Source organism: Sphaeramia orbicularis, chromosome 21 (assembly GCF_902148855.1).
Source record: "Sphaeramia orbicularis chromosome 21, fSphaOr1.1, whole genome shotgun sequence".
Taxonomy (NCBI): Eukaryota; Metazoa; Chordata; class Actinopteri; order Kurtiformes; family Apogonidae; genus Sphaeramia; species Sphaeramia orbicularis.
The window spans coordinates 8,065,806-8,084,045 of NC_043977.1; the positions used below are offsets into that span (position 1 = coordinate 8,065,806).

Consider the following 18,240-nt stretch of genomic DNA (forward strand, 5'->3'; position numbering starts at 1 on the left):
CAATGTTGCTAGTTAGAATGACATGGCGTTTACACTTTACAAAAACACATCTTGTCGACGACTGTTCCCAGTTCACTCCAATACTCCACTGGTTTTTTAATGAACTGTGGTTGAATATTCATGTTACCTCGTTATCTATGGTCCCTGACATTTATTGATTAATTTAAACAACCTGTTTCTGTACAATGTTATTAATTTCACATTCTATTGATTTTTGGATTGTTTTTGTTTTGTTTGAATTGTTGACTGGAATAAAATTAGATAAAATGTACTGAACTGATCAATAATAGCATCAATAAAATATTCTACAAACCTGAGACTGGAAAATTTGTTTAATTACTTCTATAACAATTATGCCAATTATGTCTAATGTCACTAGTTTGTGTCAACAGTTACTGTAGCTGCTATATTCAAACTGACAACCTCCACTTAATTTAGGATCTGTGTCACAGCAACAACACATTTTTTTTCTTTAATTGTAAATGAATTTAGGCAGAAAGGGGCTAAAATGCATCAGTCAAAGTGTACAAATATGTTTCCTATGACATTTTCTTTCAATTCAAATTGTTTAACCTCAAGCAGTACATGCAAACAAGGATGCAAAACATCCACCTTCCGCCACAGTAATGCAACAATTGTTATTCAGTATTTTTAGCACCACGTCACATGTCGTTAGGATAATAAATATCTGAAACCTGTAAGAGTTTGGTCATTTACACAGAACTCTGATGATCCTGCAGAGCTGAGGACCTTAATGAAACCACTAACATGGAGATGGAGGAAGTCTATGAAAACGCTGAAGCTGTCAAAGCCTCCAGCTCAAGATCTTCAGAAAATCTCATAGGTGAGAGAATAGACCCCGGGTTTATAAATGTGTTTTTCCAGACTGGTCTCAGTGTTACTGTTGTTTTATTCTCTGGTCTGTTTCCTGTCCTCAGCTCCTCAGGTCTCAAACAGATGGTTACATGGAGCTGTTGTCTTTCTGGGGTTCTTCTGTGGTTTCCTGTTGGTTGGACTCATTGTCCTTGGGGTCCATTGTGAGTCTGGATCAGACACTGCACAATTCTTATTATTTTAGGCCTGATGACGTATTATATTTAAGCCTCAAAAACTTGAACATCTACTGATGTAAACTGTTTAATACCTGTTGATCCACTAATCCTGTGTTTTTCAACCTTGGGGTCGGGACCCCACGTGGGGTCACCTGGAATTCAAATGGGGTTGCCTGAAATTTATAGAAATAGATTAAAAAAAAAAAAAAATTACTGATAAAAAATACATGGTGAGTTGACAGAGACAATCCCAATCCATAACACACATGACCAACTGTGAAGCTGAAACTGCAGCACTGTGGTTCTGTTTATCTGTCAAATGTTCTTTGTGGTCAGTTTCAGATGCTGCAGCTCTTTCATAATTCATAGTTTGAGTTCTTGTTTGTTCAGTATTAATTGTCCTCCTTGTAAATCACAGCTGGACTGACTGTACATATCCTGACCAAGGAAAATAAAATCCTCCCTTTGTGCAGTAATCTACACCTGGATTTACTGCCTCTGTCCATAATAATAGACATTATATAGACTAAATGTCCACTAAAATTAATGTTTACTTACAGCATAGTATAGCAAACTATTAAATGATTAAAAACAAATTCATTTAGCAACAAAAAAAAGTCTTTGTTTTGAATGTCTGGGGTCGCCAGAAATTTGTGATGTTAAAATGGGGTCACGAGCAAAAAAGGTTGGAAACCACTGCACTAATCCTATCAATACATGTAAATAATTGGTGTAAAATACAGTTTGTAGCCATCAGATATCACCCATTTGGACGTTCAGTTAAGGAAATATTTGACTGAAAAAGTCTCTTTCTCTGTTTTGATATAATAACCTTTGAATTTACTCTGAGCTTTTAAGAACATCTATATGATCAGTGAATGAAATATAAGAAATTACCTGGTTGTCAGTAAAAAAAAATTAAATGCAGAGGATAACATTATAATAAATGGCTGTAAATCACTTAGGAAAAGCTAAATAGACAAAAAAAAGTTGTAGATCTGTTAGGATTAATAGTGATGTAGTTCTCCAGACCGCTCTTGGTCTGAAGACCAATTTTTTGTGGTCTCGGTCTTGTCTTGGTCTTGACTCTCTTTGGTCTCGATGGGATTTGTACAAAAACCACATCATCACAGAATAGTATCACTATTTATTACACACCCTCTTCAAGACATAAGGACAATATAATAGAAAAGATAATATGAATTTGATTTAAATTGTCATGACACTTTACAGCAGTGCCTTTTGCTCTACAATTGATTTGAGTAATCATGTCGTATCGATTCCAACTCTAGTCTGTTTTCGGTCTCGGCCTCAATAAGGCTTGGTGCTGGTCTCGCCTCATAGTCTTGGTCTTGGTCTGGATACCCTTTGGTCTCAGTAGTGTCTTGGTCTTGGTCTAGTTAGTCTTGACTACCACACTAAGGGTTAATCTAATCAACATAAATTCAGTATCTGCAGCAACAAGCACATCTTTTATTTAATCCTGCACTGAAAAAGCTCTACATTCTGCAAAATTATCAAAGTATCATCAGCAAAATGTGTTTGATGTAGTCACGGTGCAGTAAACAGTCCATATTCAAAACTCATTTTAATGACTTTATAAACTGTAGCCGGTTTAATCTACAGGAAAGCATCATACTCTTGAAGGGAGAAAAGTCTGTTTTGCATATATAACAATGCATTTTCCAGTGAATCTAAGAGTTTATTAAACTTAAGAAGGAGAAGTTTAATCTCAGTCTTGTAGTTTGTAATATTTAGAATCTAAAGATTTAGAAATGCATAGTTTTCCTGAACAGAAATGAGATGGTAAAACTGTAAAAGGATCTCCACTGCAAAAATCTAAATTTTACCAAGTGTATTTTTCTCATTTCTAGTTCAAATATCTCATCACACTTAAAATAAGACATAATCAAATGTTCTCTTGTTCCATTGGCAGATTTTTTTTTGCTTAATTCAAGATTTATTTTTATTTTTTATTTTTTGCTTAATTCAACCAAAAAAAAAAAAAAAAAAAAAATCTGCCAATGGAACAAATGAAAATTATCTTGGTAAGATTTCTTGAAATAAGATTTTCCAGATCTTTTGTCTAAAACAAGTTCTTCTATCTCACTGAAAAGTTCCTCTTTAGGTGATTCTGTCTTATTTTAAGTGTGATGAGATATTTGAACTAGAAATGAGAAAAATACACTTGGTAAAATTTAGATTTTTGCAGTGGAGTAACCCCAAACAGTGTGACTGGAGCTGAAACCGTCTTCAGTCACATATTGGATGGATCATGTTCGTGTTTGTGTTGTATGTTCAGTACTTCAATATGATGATCAGACTGCTTTATTACATATATACTATTTTATTTTCTGCTGTTCTCCAGTGTAACAGTTCCAGAAACACATTAATGCCTGTCAGATCTTGGCTGTTCTTTTAACCTTTAACCCTTCGGTCCTCCTCAGGTATTTTTACATATCACTAGTTTTCTTCAAAATAAAATGTTGACATTAGAGAATGTACACTTATATAGTGTAATGGCAATGAGATTAATAAATGTGCTTATAATGGAAGTCAATGGGGCCTTTTTGTCTGTGTGGATAACCAGGGGGATTATCTGACACTACAGAAAAAATACTCATGCAATCAAATCAATTTTGTTCCTAATCTTTGACACATCCAATGTTCTGATTACATCCAATGTTCCATCCTCCTACTATTTATTATATGGAAAATATTGGATTTTTTGCATGTGTTTTGTTTTGTTTTTAAAATAATAAATCATTCAGAATTCAAATAGTTAAACTTGCATTTAAAGGTTTAAAGCCGGCAAAAAATGTTGAATGTTTGGTAGTTGTGAGCAGGGCTGAAGTTGTTTAAAAGATTTAATTAAAAAAATATATTGACGTATGATTATTTTATACTAGTTTTTTTTTTTTGTGTGTGCATTTTTGCCATGAAGGTAACAAGAGGGTAGTGAATTTGAGGAGGGCATAAGGGTTAAGACCTACTACCATTTTTGTGATGACTTCCAAATAAAGTTTTCTGTCCATTCAATGTTTCCAAAGTCACTCACCACCTTTTATTATATTATCTTGTGCATTTTGCATTTTTTCAGCCAAAATGAGGTATTTAACTCTATTTACTGAACAAGTTGATGTTTATAAAAGCTCAGAGCAAATTCAAAGATTGTTCTATCAAAACTATTAAATACAAAAGGACCTTTTTTTGACTATTATTGTTTTGACTTCTTTGTCCTTCGGGACTAGTCTAAGAAGCAGTATTTGTGATGTGTTTTTATATTTTTATCCTTCTTATAATGTGTATTTATATTCTTATTAATGTATTTATGTGTGTGTGCACGTCTGTCTATCTGTCTGTCCCTCCCTCCCTCTCTCTCTCTCTCTCTCTCTCTCTCTCTCTCTCTCTCTCTCTCTCTCTCTCTCTCTCTCTATCTATCTATCTATCTATCTATCTATCTATCTATCTATCTATCTATCTATCTATCTATCTATCTATCTATCTATCCTACTCATCCATCCATCCATCCATCCATCCATCATGTCTAGGTTGTAATTATTCTTAAGATAAGTGGCAGAATGTAAATTCTGAGTTTGTGAATATTTTTTAGTTACTGGGGGAAAAATCAAAGGTAAATACAATGCACAGGTGTATTTATTTCTGTCTCAGCTGCCGGACAGTTCTCTAAATTGACTGAGGAGAGAGACCGGGTTTGCAAAACACTCATCGAAACGACTGGCGTACTTCACGAGCTTTGTACGGGTGAGTCCAACCCTAAACAGCTGTAAACTAGAAAAGCACTCACAGAGCGCAGACCTCCGCCAAGGCAGATCTGCCCCCCCGATCACCACCAAAATTTAATCATTGGTTCCTTGTGCCAGTATCAACATTTCCTGTAAATTTCATGAAAATCCGTCCATAACTTTTTGAGTTATCTTGCTAACAAATAAACAAACTAGAAGCACTCGGAGAGCGCAAACCTCCGCCAAGGCTGATCAGTGGGCCCCCCCGTGGGCCCCCCCACCCCCGATCACCCCCAAAAGTTAATCATTTCTTCCTTATCCCATTTCCAACAAACCTTGAAAATTTCATCAAAATCTGTCCATAACTTTTTGAGTTATGTTGCACACTAATGGACAGACAAACAAACAAACAAACAAACCCTGGCAAAAACATAACCTCCATGGCGGAGGTACAAACCCACACAACACACAGTCAAATGCATGTCGGTCACCCACTACCACACTAAACTGATCAGCTGAGACTTCATTTGAACTAAACATGTCAAGTAAAATTGACACTTATTCTCTGAATGTATATTTTTGCTGCTTTTGCTGAAAAAAACTAAACACATCAAATCAACTGGACCTGTCCTGGATGCTGCTTTGGAACCAAATCATTACGATCATCTATTTCAATTAATTATTATTATTATTATTATTTCTAATTATTGTAACTCAGTCTCGTTCTACGTTGCACAAACTTTTTCTTGAATGTGTCACAGTTTGAATGCAAGGAATGGATGTACAGTATAAGTGGAACATGTTGGGTTCACACTGTGAACAATGGAATATAAAACAAAGTATATTTATTATCGCTGGGTTATTTTTACATTTTTGACATTATTGGATATATATTTTCTTATGTAATGGAAATATGGACACTCCTTATAATATGTAGTACTATATTACTACACTGAGCATTAAGCATTAAATTAATAGTGCTTGTTTGAAATCATTAGACCATACTGGAAAAAATCCAAATTTTACGAGGTGTATTTTTCTTATTTCTTGTCAAAATATCTCATCACACTTAAAATAAGACATAATCACCTAAAGAGTAACTTTTCAGTGAGATATTAGAACTTATTTTTAGACAACAGTTCTTGAAAATCTCATTTCAAGAAATCTTACCAAGATAATTTTTACTTGTTCCATTGGCAGATTCTTTTTTTGCTTAATTCGAGATTTTTTATTTTTTTTTGCTTAACTCAAGCAAAAAAGATTTGTCAATGGAGCAAAAAAAATTATCCTGTAAAATTCCTTGAAATAAGATTTTCAAGATGTATTGACTAAAAATAAGTTCTTCTGTCTCACTGAAAAGTTACTCTTCACGTGATTCTGTCTTATTTTAAGTGTGATGAGATATTTGAACTAGAAATGACAAAAATGCACTTGGTAAAATTTAGATTTTTCATGTGTATAATGAGAAAATAACATCATGTCTCCTGTCTTCAGTGACAAAAACTTAAACAATGTCTGTTACTCCAACTTTTTTCCATTTCAAATCCTTTTAGTATTTATGTTTAGTGTTGTATGACTTTTTAAATTACACCATAGTCTTCATCAACTCCATCTTCCATCTGTATCTTCCATTAACATTATCTGTGGTTCATGTTTTACTGTTAGGAGGTTCAACAGTGAGGCTGGTCAACTCCTCCACCCACTGCTCCGGCAGAGTGGAGGTTTTCCACAGTGGACAGTGGGGAACGGTGTGTGGCTATAACTGGGACCTGTCTGATGCTGAGGTGGTGTGTCGACAGCTGGGCTGTGGCAGGGCCCTGTGGGCTCCAGGATATGCACATTTTGGACAGGGTTCAGGTGTGATTTGGTTAGATAACGTCATGTGCACAGGTACAGAGTCAAACCTCATGGAGTGTCAACACCAAGGGTTTGGAACTCCCTACTGTGGACATCATGAGGATGCAGGTGTCGTCTGTGAAGGTAAACACATGTGTACAAATGGAAAAAATAATTGAGGCATGACATTGTGTCTACTGTAAAAAAAATACATCATTTCATTTTAGAAAAATAGAAAAGTGTTAAATGACATCAGGTTAGCAAACCTGTGATGTACCCAAGTTGTCAGTGTTATTCTCAGGTTAGAGGTCAAAGGTCAGAGGGAAAAAGTCATGGTATGGATGTCCTGTATGGACTCCATTTATGCCTTCCTAAAATCAATTTCTATTCAAGAAGAACCAGACTGCCTCTAGATGAGGTCCACACAGATCTAATCAATATCTGATCATCACATTTTTACACCTTCATTAACTTGCACTTTTGTGATCTGGATACAGACTGGATTTTAATACCATGTGTAAACGGGATCTGTGAGAAGGTCTGTCCATCAGATGGTCCCCAGTATGTTTAATGTGAGATATGTCGAGGCAGGCTTAACTGAATGTCCCATATTTTGACACAAATGTTCATTTAGATTCAAGCATGAATGGTTTGGAATTTGGTGACCAATAGTTTTGGCCCTAACTCAAGAATTTAAATAACAAATGTAAAGACAATTTCATGCATAGAAATTCCAATACAATATGAATGTGTGATGACATTTTATATCCAAAAGGTCCGACATCATCTTGACTGTTACAAATGTAATATTGTGTCAAACATTTGGAAAAAATATTCACTTGCAATCACAGTTACCTGACAAAAGCTAGTTTCAGCCATAACTCAAGATTTAATATCTTCTTCTCAATCGCTCCATTCTCCCTGGAAGAATAGACAAAAAAAATAAATAAATAAAATGGCTGGTGAAAACCAGTGCAAAGAAGACCACTAATACCATTTTTAGTTTGTCCCCAAAGACAAAGAAGGTAAAACTGACAATTAACGGAGAGTCCATACCAGAAGAGGACAGTCCCTCTTATTTAGGAGTGATCTTCGATAAAAGACTGACCTGGAAACCACAGACAGCAAAGGCTGAAACAAGGGCCAAGAGGTGCCTGGCATTTATGAAAAAACTAGCCAGTACCAACAGGGGTGCAGATGCAGGAATTCTAAAGAAAGTCGACAAGGGAAGAGTACAACCAATATTAGAATATGGGATCACCTCATGGGGTACTGCAGCTAAATCCAACCTTGAAAAAATAAGCAAAGTACGGAACCAAGCTGCCCAACTTATGACTGGAGCCCTAAGGTCAACACCCATACAGGAACTTCTTTTCAGGAAGCAAAAACAATCATCAATACTAAGCAACACAACAAGTGGAATTTTCAGCACCATCAAGAAAACTAACACGACCCATAATACCTGCTGACACGACCTGAGCAGGTAATTATCTTCCAACTGCGTACTGTTCACAACACGCTCAATCATCACCAATGCAACAAATTTAAGATTGGCCAGACGGACCAGCACCCATGCCAGACTGGCAGTCAGACACTGTCCCAAATATCATGACCTAAGGCCAAAACTGGGGACAGAGGAGACCACTCTAAAACACAAACTCTACGGTACCTTGGAGGACCTTCGACAGATGACAACTTCCATCACAGAGACTGGAGTGTCCATTTAGAGTGAAACATCTGGTTGAACTCATGGTTCTTGCTTTATTAATGGACATCACAGTCCATCTTCCATCTGTATCTTCCATTAACATTATGTGTGGTTCATGTTTTACTGTTAGGTCGTTCAACGGTGAGGCTGGTCAACTCCACCACCCGCTGCTCCGGCAGAGTGGAGGTTTTCCACAGTGGACAGTGGGGGACGGTGTGTGACTATGACTGGGACCTGTCTGATGCTGAGGTGGTGTGTCGACAACTGGACTGTGGCAGGGCCCTGTGGGCTCCAAGATATGGACATTTTGGACAGGGTTCAGGTGTGATTTGGTTAGATAACGTCATGTGCACAGGTACAGAGTCAAACCTCATGGAGTGTCAACACCAAGGGTTTGGAATTGACTACTGTGTACATCAGGACGATGCAGGTGTCGTGTGTGAAGGTAAAATCATGTGTATAATGAGAAAATAACATCATGTCTCCTGTCTTCAGTGACAAAATCCTAAACTGTTTTTCACACCAAATTTTTCTATCAACAATTGGTTTAGCATTTATGTTTAGTGTTGAATGACTTTTTAAATTACACCATAGTCTTCATCAAGTCCATCTTCCATCTGTATCTTCCATTAACATTATCTGTGGTTCATGTTTTACTGTTAGGAGGTTCAACAGTGAGGCTGGTAGGCTCCACCACCCGCTGCTCCGGCAGAGTGGAGGTTTTCCACAGTGGACAGTGGGGAACGGTGTGTGGCTATAACTGGGACCTGTCTGATGCTGAGGTGGTGTGTCGACAGCTGGGCTGTGGCAGGGCCCTGTCGGCTCCAAGACATGCACATTTTGGACAGGGTTCAGGTGTGATTTGGTTAGATAACGTCATGTGCACAGGTACAGAGTCAAACCTCATGGAGTGTCAACACCAAGGGTTTGGAATTGACAACTGTTATGAAGAGGATGCAGGTGTCGTCTGTGAAGGTAAACACAAATCACCAGAAATTAGGGGAAAACATGTTTGATGTGGAGAATTAGGTTTACTTTTTCAGCATTGTTTTCCCATCTTGATAGAAAAATGACTGTGTGCCAGTTGTGTTCTTATTACTGGGTAGTCTTACATAAATGGCCTAATCTGTTATGGTTTTTATGCCTCGGTCAACTCTGGCCAGAGGGGTATTGGGATCGTTTTGTTGTCTGTCTGTTTGTCCATTCAACAATGTAATCGCATTATCTGAAGAATGCTTTGAGATATCCGCACCAAATCTAGACTGTGGATGGATGTTAGTATAGAGCAGAAGCCTCTGAAAATAGGTGACCTATAGGGCCTATAAGGCAGGAACTGTCAACACAATCTGACACTATATTTGGCTGAGGAGTATTAAAAGTGTGCAGCAGGTTATGTTTGTATGTGCTGGAATGTGATTGTTCTTTGTATCAAGAACAGGTAATTCTCATCTTACAATGTCATTGTGTACGCCAGGCCCGGACTGGGTAATCGGGAGGACCGGGACAATTCCCGGTGGGCTGGTAAAATATTTAGGCTGCGAGGGCCGGAGTTCACTTTAAATATAAATGAATTTTGTTGTGTTTTTTTGGCCGGGGGGGGTGGGGTGGTTCAGTCATAGCACTGGGTTCATCGCGTGTTCCTGGGCCCCACCCCCTGTACTAGCAAGCAGACGCAGACGCACCGTGACCTGCTGTAATCTGTCCTTACATACGGTTAGTCGCTCTGTACTGTAGCTGTGGAGCATATACCATCTGTGCTCTGTAGGCTGTGGATGGTCAGCTGTGTTTGCTGTTTTAATGGAAAGAACAAGGGTGGTGCAGAGAAGGCAAGAATTAAAAGAGGAAAGCTCTGGAAGCAAACGCAGCCAAATGTGACAAAATCTGCAACTTTTTCACAAAAACTACCTCCCGGTTGGAAACAACTAGTGAGGACGACAAACCGGGTAAACCACCTTTCAAGTTAGTTAATTATCGAGTCAGTGAATTGTGTGGCATTGTGACGTGGAACATAACGTTATGCAATTTAAATAATAGTATGATGCGACGCCACAGAACTGGGAAACTTTGTCTTGTAGCTCCTCAGAGTCAGAAAGCAGATCCAGCAGCAGACACCAGCCATGAGCCCACAAGTCCAGAGTGGGCAGGTAGGACTGCTCAGAGAGGGAAGAGGATTAGAAGAAATAGGCTCCAATGCAGAGTATGGTGTAGGCCTGTTCAGTATGAAAGGGGCTCTGAGATGCTCCAGGATTCAGCACAACATGAATGAAACTGACACCAAGGCTTTGAAAATAGAAGATTTGTGCTGAGAATTCTGACCATTTTTAAAATGTGATTTAATGTCAGAGGCAGAGCCAGGAGCCAGTAGTGATGAGAGGATTGTTCCTGTCAGGATGGAAGGAAGAGGTGAGCTGTTGGAACAGACTGTGTGAACAAGCATTAATTCCAGTAAAACCACTTTCTATACCCAAACGATAATACTGGCCTATTTTATTTTTATTATTAAAAGTGAGACAGTAAATACACAAAGCCCACAACTGAAAGGCAATAGCATAAAGTAATATTAAATAAGCCTGCATATTTTGCCAATGTAAATATCTGAATTAGTTAAGTAAGTCCAAATGTCTGTAGATATTATTTTTTATTGTGATCCAGGTGCAGGAGAGTGTAGGGAAACTGGAGGAAGAGTGAAAGGGAGAGCAGAGTCTACTGATGACAGAGGAGCAGCTCAGCAGCACAGCCCTGAACCACTAGGCACAAATGACACAGATGAAGAAGAGTCTGTTGTTAGCTTTGATTGCTTTGCTCGACCTCAGTCACAGGATACACATATATTTTTTTCTTATCATCCTCATCAAACCCCTAATATCACTATACCAAAAGTTTTCAATAGCAAAGATGGAACAAACTGCAAGTAAGTTGTGATGGAAATCTTTTGTTGCAGAGGATACCAAAATAATAGAGTTATTAGAAAGTGCAGCAGGCTTTATTTATTTTGTTGTATTATTTTTTTATTTAATATTTTTTATACATTCTTTTATTTCATTTCAAACATTTTAAAGGTTTGAAAAATGTTAACACTTATAAGAACAAAAATATAGATTCTGTTATTGTTGTATTGTGAGGAATAATAATGTTGGAGATGTGGATGTGCACTCACTGTTGAAATAAATCCACATTGTGAAGCAATCTTTACTTGCGCTGAATAGGAAATATTTTAGAAAATACACTGAATTAGAAGGCTTTGTAGAACAGTGTGTAGACCTAACATGTAAGGCTATAATTCCATAATTTTAATAATAATTGGTCGTGATCTAAAGTGGGCCGGTCTGAGGTATGAAACTCCAGGGCTGAAAATGAGTCTCAGTCCCAGTCTACACCAGTCCCTGGTGTACGCTAAACATCATCCTGTGTGTGAACTGTTAAGTTTTGTTATCATGTGTGTAATGGGTGCAGTAATTGACTGACACAGGAACTTTTAGGTGTAGAAGTGTCTTCCTTTTGAATGGTTAGCAGAGATCTCTCCTCACACCTCACAAAATTCACTGCAGTATTCCTCTGTTTTTGCACTGAGATGTTCAACACTCTTTCTGAATGTTTGTTACCTGGTCATCTATGATTCCTGATGTTTATGGATCAATTTCATTTCACATGTTTATTTCAAACCTGCTACCACATTTATACACTTAACAGACGACAACTAGACAACACATGGTTTGAAAAGGGGATGGAAGAAGGATTGCTTTTAAAAGTCCAACCCCTCACACCACACAACCCATCACAACATTTCACTACACCAACACAGAACAATACAGAACATTATAGAACAATATAGAACAAAACAGAACATTACAATATCACATCCTCACAAGACAGGAACATAAACAGGCCTGGACACACTCTGACCCCATACCCACTCCCTCTAATGGCACCCACACTGTTTAGAGCACAGGTGTCAAACATGTGGCCCGGGGGCCAAAACCGGCCCTTCAAAGGTTCCAATCCGGCCCATGGGATGAATTTGCAAAGTGCAAGTTAGGGCATCAAACTCAAAAATAATACCATAATAACCTACAAATAATGACAATACCATTGTTTTCTCTTTGATTTAGTGCAAAAAACATTAAATTATGAAAATGTTTACATTAACAAACTATCCTTTAACAAAAAAATGTGAATAACCTGAAATGACTGAAGTAAATTAAGTGCAATTTTAACAATATTCTGCCTGTTACTGAATGTTTTGTGCCTTTGTAGATCTGATCTGTAATGCATATGTATAAATGATAAGTCGAGGCAGAATATTGACAAAATTGTACTTATATTTCTTTACAAATTTCATTTTGTTCAGGTTATTCACATCCTTTTTGTTTGGATAGTTTGTAAATGTAAATATTGGCATAACTGGATTTGGATTTTTGCGCTAAAACAATATGGAGTTGACATTATTTATTGGCTATCATGCTATTATTGTACTGGTTCAGCCCACTTCAGATTAAATTAGGTTGAATGTGACCCCCGGAAGAAAATGAGTTTGACACCACTGGTTTAGAGCATCAGTGTCACTGTATCTCCTCCAAGTCCTTCTTCATTATTTGTTTTTTAAACATTCTTTTAAACTGAAACATATTTGCACACTCTTAATCTGCTAAACCATTCCACAGTACTACTCCCCTTACTGAGATGCACATTGATTTTAAGGTAGTTCTTACCTTTGGTTGGCACCATTTATTAATACCTCTGAGATTGAATTTATGTTGAGAATCTCTGTCCTCAATAATTTTTGAATATTACCTGGAAGACGTTTTGTTGATGCCCTAAACAGGAGTTGTGCTGTTTTGTAATTCACCAAATCTATTCATTTGAAGTCTACTGACTGGAGAAAAAGTGGGTTGGTGTGGTCATTATAATGAGCTTTATGAACCCTTCTAAGAGCTTTTTGTTGAAGGCAAATCAATGGCAACAGCCTGTTTCAGTAACAGTGGTATTAGTTTCATGATTTTTGTATCATTTTGTTTTTGAAATGTTGACTGGAATAACTGATCAATAACAGCATCAATAAATAATCTACATACCTGAGATTGAAAAAAAAAAGCAAAATTATTTAATTATTTAATTATTATTAAATCAAAATTATTCAATTACCACAATTATGCCTTGCTTCATAACTTTTGTATGAGCTATATTCAAATGATCTCCACTTAATTTAGCATCGATAGCATTGATAGTTGGCTTAAGTGGTAGAAGAAGTCCTCAGATCTTTGAAGATACTACAAAAACACAGGTAAAATATTCCGCTACATGAAAAGTTCTACATTAAAATCATCCTTAAGTAAACATGAATTATCAGCTGCTAAGAATAATAATAGTAGTTAAGTGCAACCGATTCCTTGACCCTCAATAGTGTTTAGAATAAAATAATAATGTTTAACTGTATTTAGTTATGGATAGAATCTAAATAAATAGTAACATGAGTTTAATTACATTCTTAAACTCTTTCCATCTTTTTCTATCTGCATTATTTACTCGTGTTGTAAATGTAAACGTATACTTTGCCTGTTTGATATTATAACTCACAGAAAGCCCATGTGCAGCCGGATGGCAGCTGTTCAACAGCAGCTGTTACTTCTTTTCACGTGTGACTGGATCCTGGGAAACCGGCAGAAGAGACTGCAGAATCAACGGAACAGATCTGGTGATCGTAAACAGCACAGAAGAACAGGTATTACAAAAGTAAACCTAGAACGGAATCATTAAGCCTTAGTTGAATTCTTACAGCTGATGTCAAGCCCCAAACAAAACTCAAAGATATGTTTTTTGACAAATGTCCATCAAAGAAATCTCAAATATGGAATTAACTTCTTCCCTCAGAGTCAGTGGCTCATCTTGGCTTTAGAGGGAGTGCAGTTCTGTCTGAAACTGAACTTTGCTTTGGTTCTGTTTCCCTCTGACATCCCCATAGAGTTCTGTGATGGTAATTCAGAGGGAAATTGGTGCAAAAACAGAAACAAATCAGAAAATAACATTAACCTGTTAAACTCTAGGCCACTTGTTTCCAGTCAGAATCATTTCAATGTAACACAAATCAATGGATTAACCAATAATTGATCATTTTTTTCGCAACTGTATGTAACAGGATCTGGGCCTGTCCCCCGTCACCTTTCCTCAACTCCCAGCCCCGTTTGTCTATTTATTTATTTATTCATTTATTTATTTGTTTAATTAAAGGACAGTGTGTATTGGCATTAGTTACAAAGAACAAGATGTGTGCACCAGATTTAGCAGAGAAGCTAATTTCCATCTGTTGTCCTGGACAAACGACTAACACAACAAACATCACTTAGATTACCAAACCATAATATACTGGAAGAAAACTGTTAAACATGACAGATATAGAAAAGTCTGCTCAGATTGAACGGCTTCATCCAAACACAAAAAATACATTCAATACATGCAATACATTCTAAAAATACACTAACTTTACTAGAGCAAGAATAAGATAGAAAGGATAGAATGAGAAGAAGAGACAGAAGAAAAAGAAAAAAAGAGCAAAAAGAATAAATAAATAAATAAATAAATAAATAAATAAATAAATAAGCTAATTGTGCAATTGCAAACCAGACATAGAAAAAAGTGCAAGTAAAAACTATTGGGCTAAAATCTTCAGTAGAACTAACCCAGACAGTTTATCTAATGCATGTGTGCACAGATGAGTCCAGTCCAGTCCAGTAGGACAGGACTGGATTTGTTTGTTTGATTTGTTGGTGGATGCAGCAGTAGGGGTGGGCTGCCCGATTCTTTGTCTCGGTTTCTCCTGTTTTGTCCTAAGTAGGAAGGTTTGACTCTGTATTTTGGTTACTCTTTCTTTTGTAGGTCAGCCTTGGTTCCTCAGATAGTTGACTTATGTTTGTTAAGATAAAGCTGCAGCTATGCTTAATTTATGCATCACATTTATTCATGTGATTTGTAAATAAATCATAGGTCTGTTTAAGTGCACAAAGCTGCATCCTGGGGGTTTCTCTGTGGCTTGGGAGTGAGGGAAGGTGTCCACTTATTCATGTCATGTCCTGGGGTCTCCTAGCCGGAGCGTAACACCCACATGACGTCCTTCAGAAAGTCGTTCATTCCATCCCTGGCTGTTTGACGCCCCCGGTGTTTACACTGAAATAAGAAGATTTACTTTGATTTTCCCATGTAATAAAGAACATGTATCATTTGTTTCAATAAATTTGTTATAGGAATATGGATTTTATTACCAATATTTAACGCCTAGTTACTTTTCACCCACCCTATAGATCTGGTAGCTGACACTAATATTCCTTTGGAGTTAAACTTATTCTCTGGTTAATTCTCAAATTTCACATTTTGACCCCAGACTGTATCTTAGAAACTTCAGCCAACCAGCATTTTCAACTTGATTTTTCTTTATCAGTGACTCACACGTGGTAAAATTTCACTCCTTTTATTCTGGAAGCATTTTACTTGTAGACCAGTGGCATGGCAATGACATACTTTGCCTGTGGGTGCTTCTATGAAACTGGTCCTAAAAACAGGACATGGGGCTAAAAATTCAAACCAGATGTAGAGTAACGTTATAAAGCAAGTGTGGAAATACTTTGGGTCTATTTTAAAAATAAGTACTGAGATAAAACAGAAACTATTTTTCAGATAAAACACATTTTTATATTATTTTTACATTATTTTTAATTTAAAAAAACAAAAACAAAACGCATGTAACACGGTCAAAAGGACACAAAAATTATGCTCTACTATTTTTTTGAATATCTCTTTATTCTCTCACAGGTACATTTTGGGAATCGAAGTAAATATTCAAGGCAGAGTGTTTCACAAAAATGGCCCCTGTTACAAAATCATTCACGATTTGTATGCGTTTAACTGGGCAGGTTCTGTATGTAACACCAGTGGACACGAATGGTTACGTACAAAACCTGGGATGAGACTGAGATTGATGAAAAACCCGCAGGTCTGGATTAGAAAAACCACTGGGATCGACGCTTTTAACAGTGTCTTTATTTAGAGTCGATATAAGACCATTTACAGACAAGTTTTCAGATCTAATGCACTGACACCTATAGGTAGCTTTTACTGTCCATATTTGGGTCCTATTTTTGGCCCCAATATTATATTAAAAATTCATTAATTATGGGATGGCTCAGAGCAAGAGTATAATTTATTTTGCATTTATCTGAGGTCATCATCAGGTCCATCCTGGAGGGAAATATGTCTACATTTACCTTTTATTATTGGGTGTAAAAAGCTGGTTCCAAAATGAACCCAGTTTCATAGAAGCACCCCTGTATGTACACCTTTTTTTTTTTTTTTATTGCATCTACAACAGAACTTCATCTCACGGTTCAACAAGAACTCTTGGATCGGTCTGAGTGACCTTGAAGAGGAAGGAACCTGGAAATGGGTGGATGGATCTCCATTAACTCAGCAGTAAGGAAGAAAAGTTCCCCTCTTTGGTTCAATTCAGACATTATTAGAGGGATGTTTCCCAGTAGTGTTTCTGTGTGTTTTATTTAGGTACTGGAGTCAAGGGGAGCCGAACCATGTCCATGATGAGGACTGTGTGCACATGCATTCCTCAACAGGCCTGTGGGCTGATGTGAGCTGTGATAACAGCCTGTACTGGATCTGTGAGAAAATGGGAATGGATTAGAGATATCGATTACAGAACCAGAATCGCTTCATTCTTATCAAATCCCATCCATACAAATAACTTCAGTGAAATCCTTTCCTCACATGTAGTAAAATTAAAAAAAAAAAAATCGGTTATTTTCCGAGCTAGGGTTGGGTGAAAAACGTTATCAATCCAATATCCATAATGATCCCTATAAATGTCACATCGCTGTGTCTTAATGGCAAAGTTTTGGTCCTGAGTGACAATTTATGGAAACACATTATTATTTGTAGTTTTACATTATTTGTCAAAAAAACACCAACACCACACCATGTAAAAATAAGACAGAAGGGACATAAAAGGGTCAGATATTGCCTCTGATGTCATGATTTAATGCTAATTTTGCTGATTTCTGTGCATTTTAAGATGATGTTAAAAATCAGTTATTCCTGATGCTAAACTCTTCTATCATACAATGTTCATCAACAAAATAGACATGAATAAAACTGAGCAACAGTAAAACATTTTTGATATTGTAGTTAGTTTAGAAAGTGTGTACAAACTAAACCCTAAAAACAGAAGGAACTGCATTACGATAATTATATTTATTGCACGATTGTAATGATTTGAATGTTATCACCTAACCCTAGTCCGAGCATCATCTAAATAGGATAACATGTTTTTGATTATTATTTCTCTTGGTTTATTGTGTGTACTACTACATTTGTGTAGACATTACATGTGGTTGTTGGGTGGTGGGATTGACTACTACAAGTGTGTTATACTTTTGTGACGTAATTGGAGATTGTGGTGGAAGGAAATAAACAAATAAACTGATGTTTGGACACCACTTTGCAGAGTGTGATGTGGTCAGTCTGTAAAGTCAATGGGATATCTGTGTCTTATATGCAGCTTAAATGGGCTATATGCAGTATTTCTCTTATCAACTATAAAGAAAGTAACACAAATTCATCATTAGAAAAGAAGGGATAAAAATAAAAGGCATTGTTTTCACCAGTGGGCGCAGCTCTGAATGAAAAGAATGGAGTTCGATGGTGAAATGGCAGTGTTTCTTCCTCATGGGTGAGTTTGATTCGAAGGCTTATGAAGGTGTAAAGTTTAAATGCAAATTGCATAAAATAAGAGAATATTTGTTCGTGTATGGTTTCTTGCATGAGGAACTTTAATGCTGCAGTGGTTCCTTTTACAGGTTCACAGAGAAAATACATCATCCACACATGAAGCATTTTACCAAGG

General features: G+C 36.9%; 1 protein-coding gene across 1 annotated transcript; it reads left to right on the plus strand.

The window, feature by feature from the left end:
- Positions 1–712: 712 nt before the first annotated feature.
- LOC115412604 (deleted in malignant brain tumors 1 protein-like) lies at positions 713–17,833 on the plus strand. The gene is made up of 10 exons (XM_030125198.1): positions 713–844; positions 939–1,037; positions 4,725–4,817; positions 6,464–6,778; positions 8,473–8,787; positions 9,006–9,317; positions 10,686–10,745; positions 13,919–14,061; positions 16,699–16,799; positions 16,887–17,833. Exons 1-10 carry the CDS (start codon positions 769–771, stop codon positions 17,020–17,022), a joined length of 1,650 nt encoding a protein of 549 aa, XP_029981058.1. The 5' UTR covers positions 713–768; the 3' UTR covers positions 17,023–17,833.
- The last annotated feature ends 407 nt before the right edge of the window (positions 17,834–18,240 follow it).

What these genes read in the sequence shown, in the direction of transcription:
- LOC115412604 (XM_030125198.1), top strand. Translation starts at nt 769, where the DNA reads ATGGAGATGGAGGAAGTCTATGAAAACGCTGAAGCTGTCAAAGCCTCC. An exon ending in TGCAGGTGTCGTGTGTGAAG is followed by an intron (nt 8,788 to 9,005) that starts GTAAAATCATGT and finishes TTTTACTGTTAG; the next exon opens with GAGGTTCAACAGTGAGGCTG. An exon ending in GGATCTCCATTAACTCAGCA is followed by an intron (nt 16,800 to 16,886) that starts GTAAGGAAGAAA and finishes TGTTTTATTTAG; the next exon opens with GTACTGGAGTCAAGGGGAGC.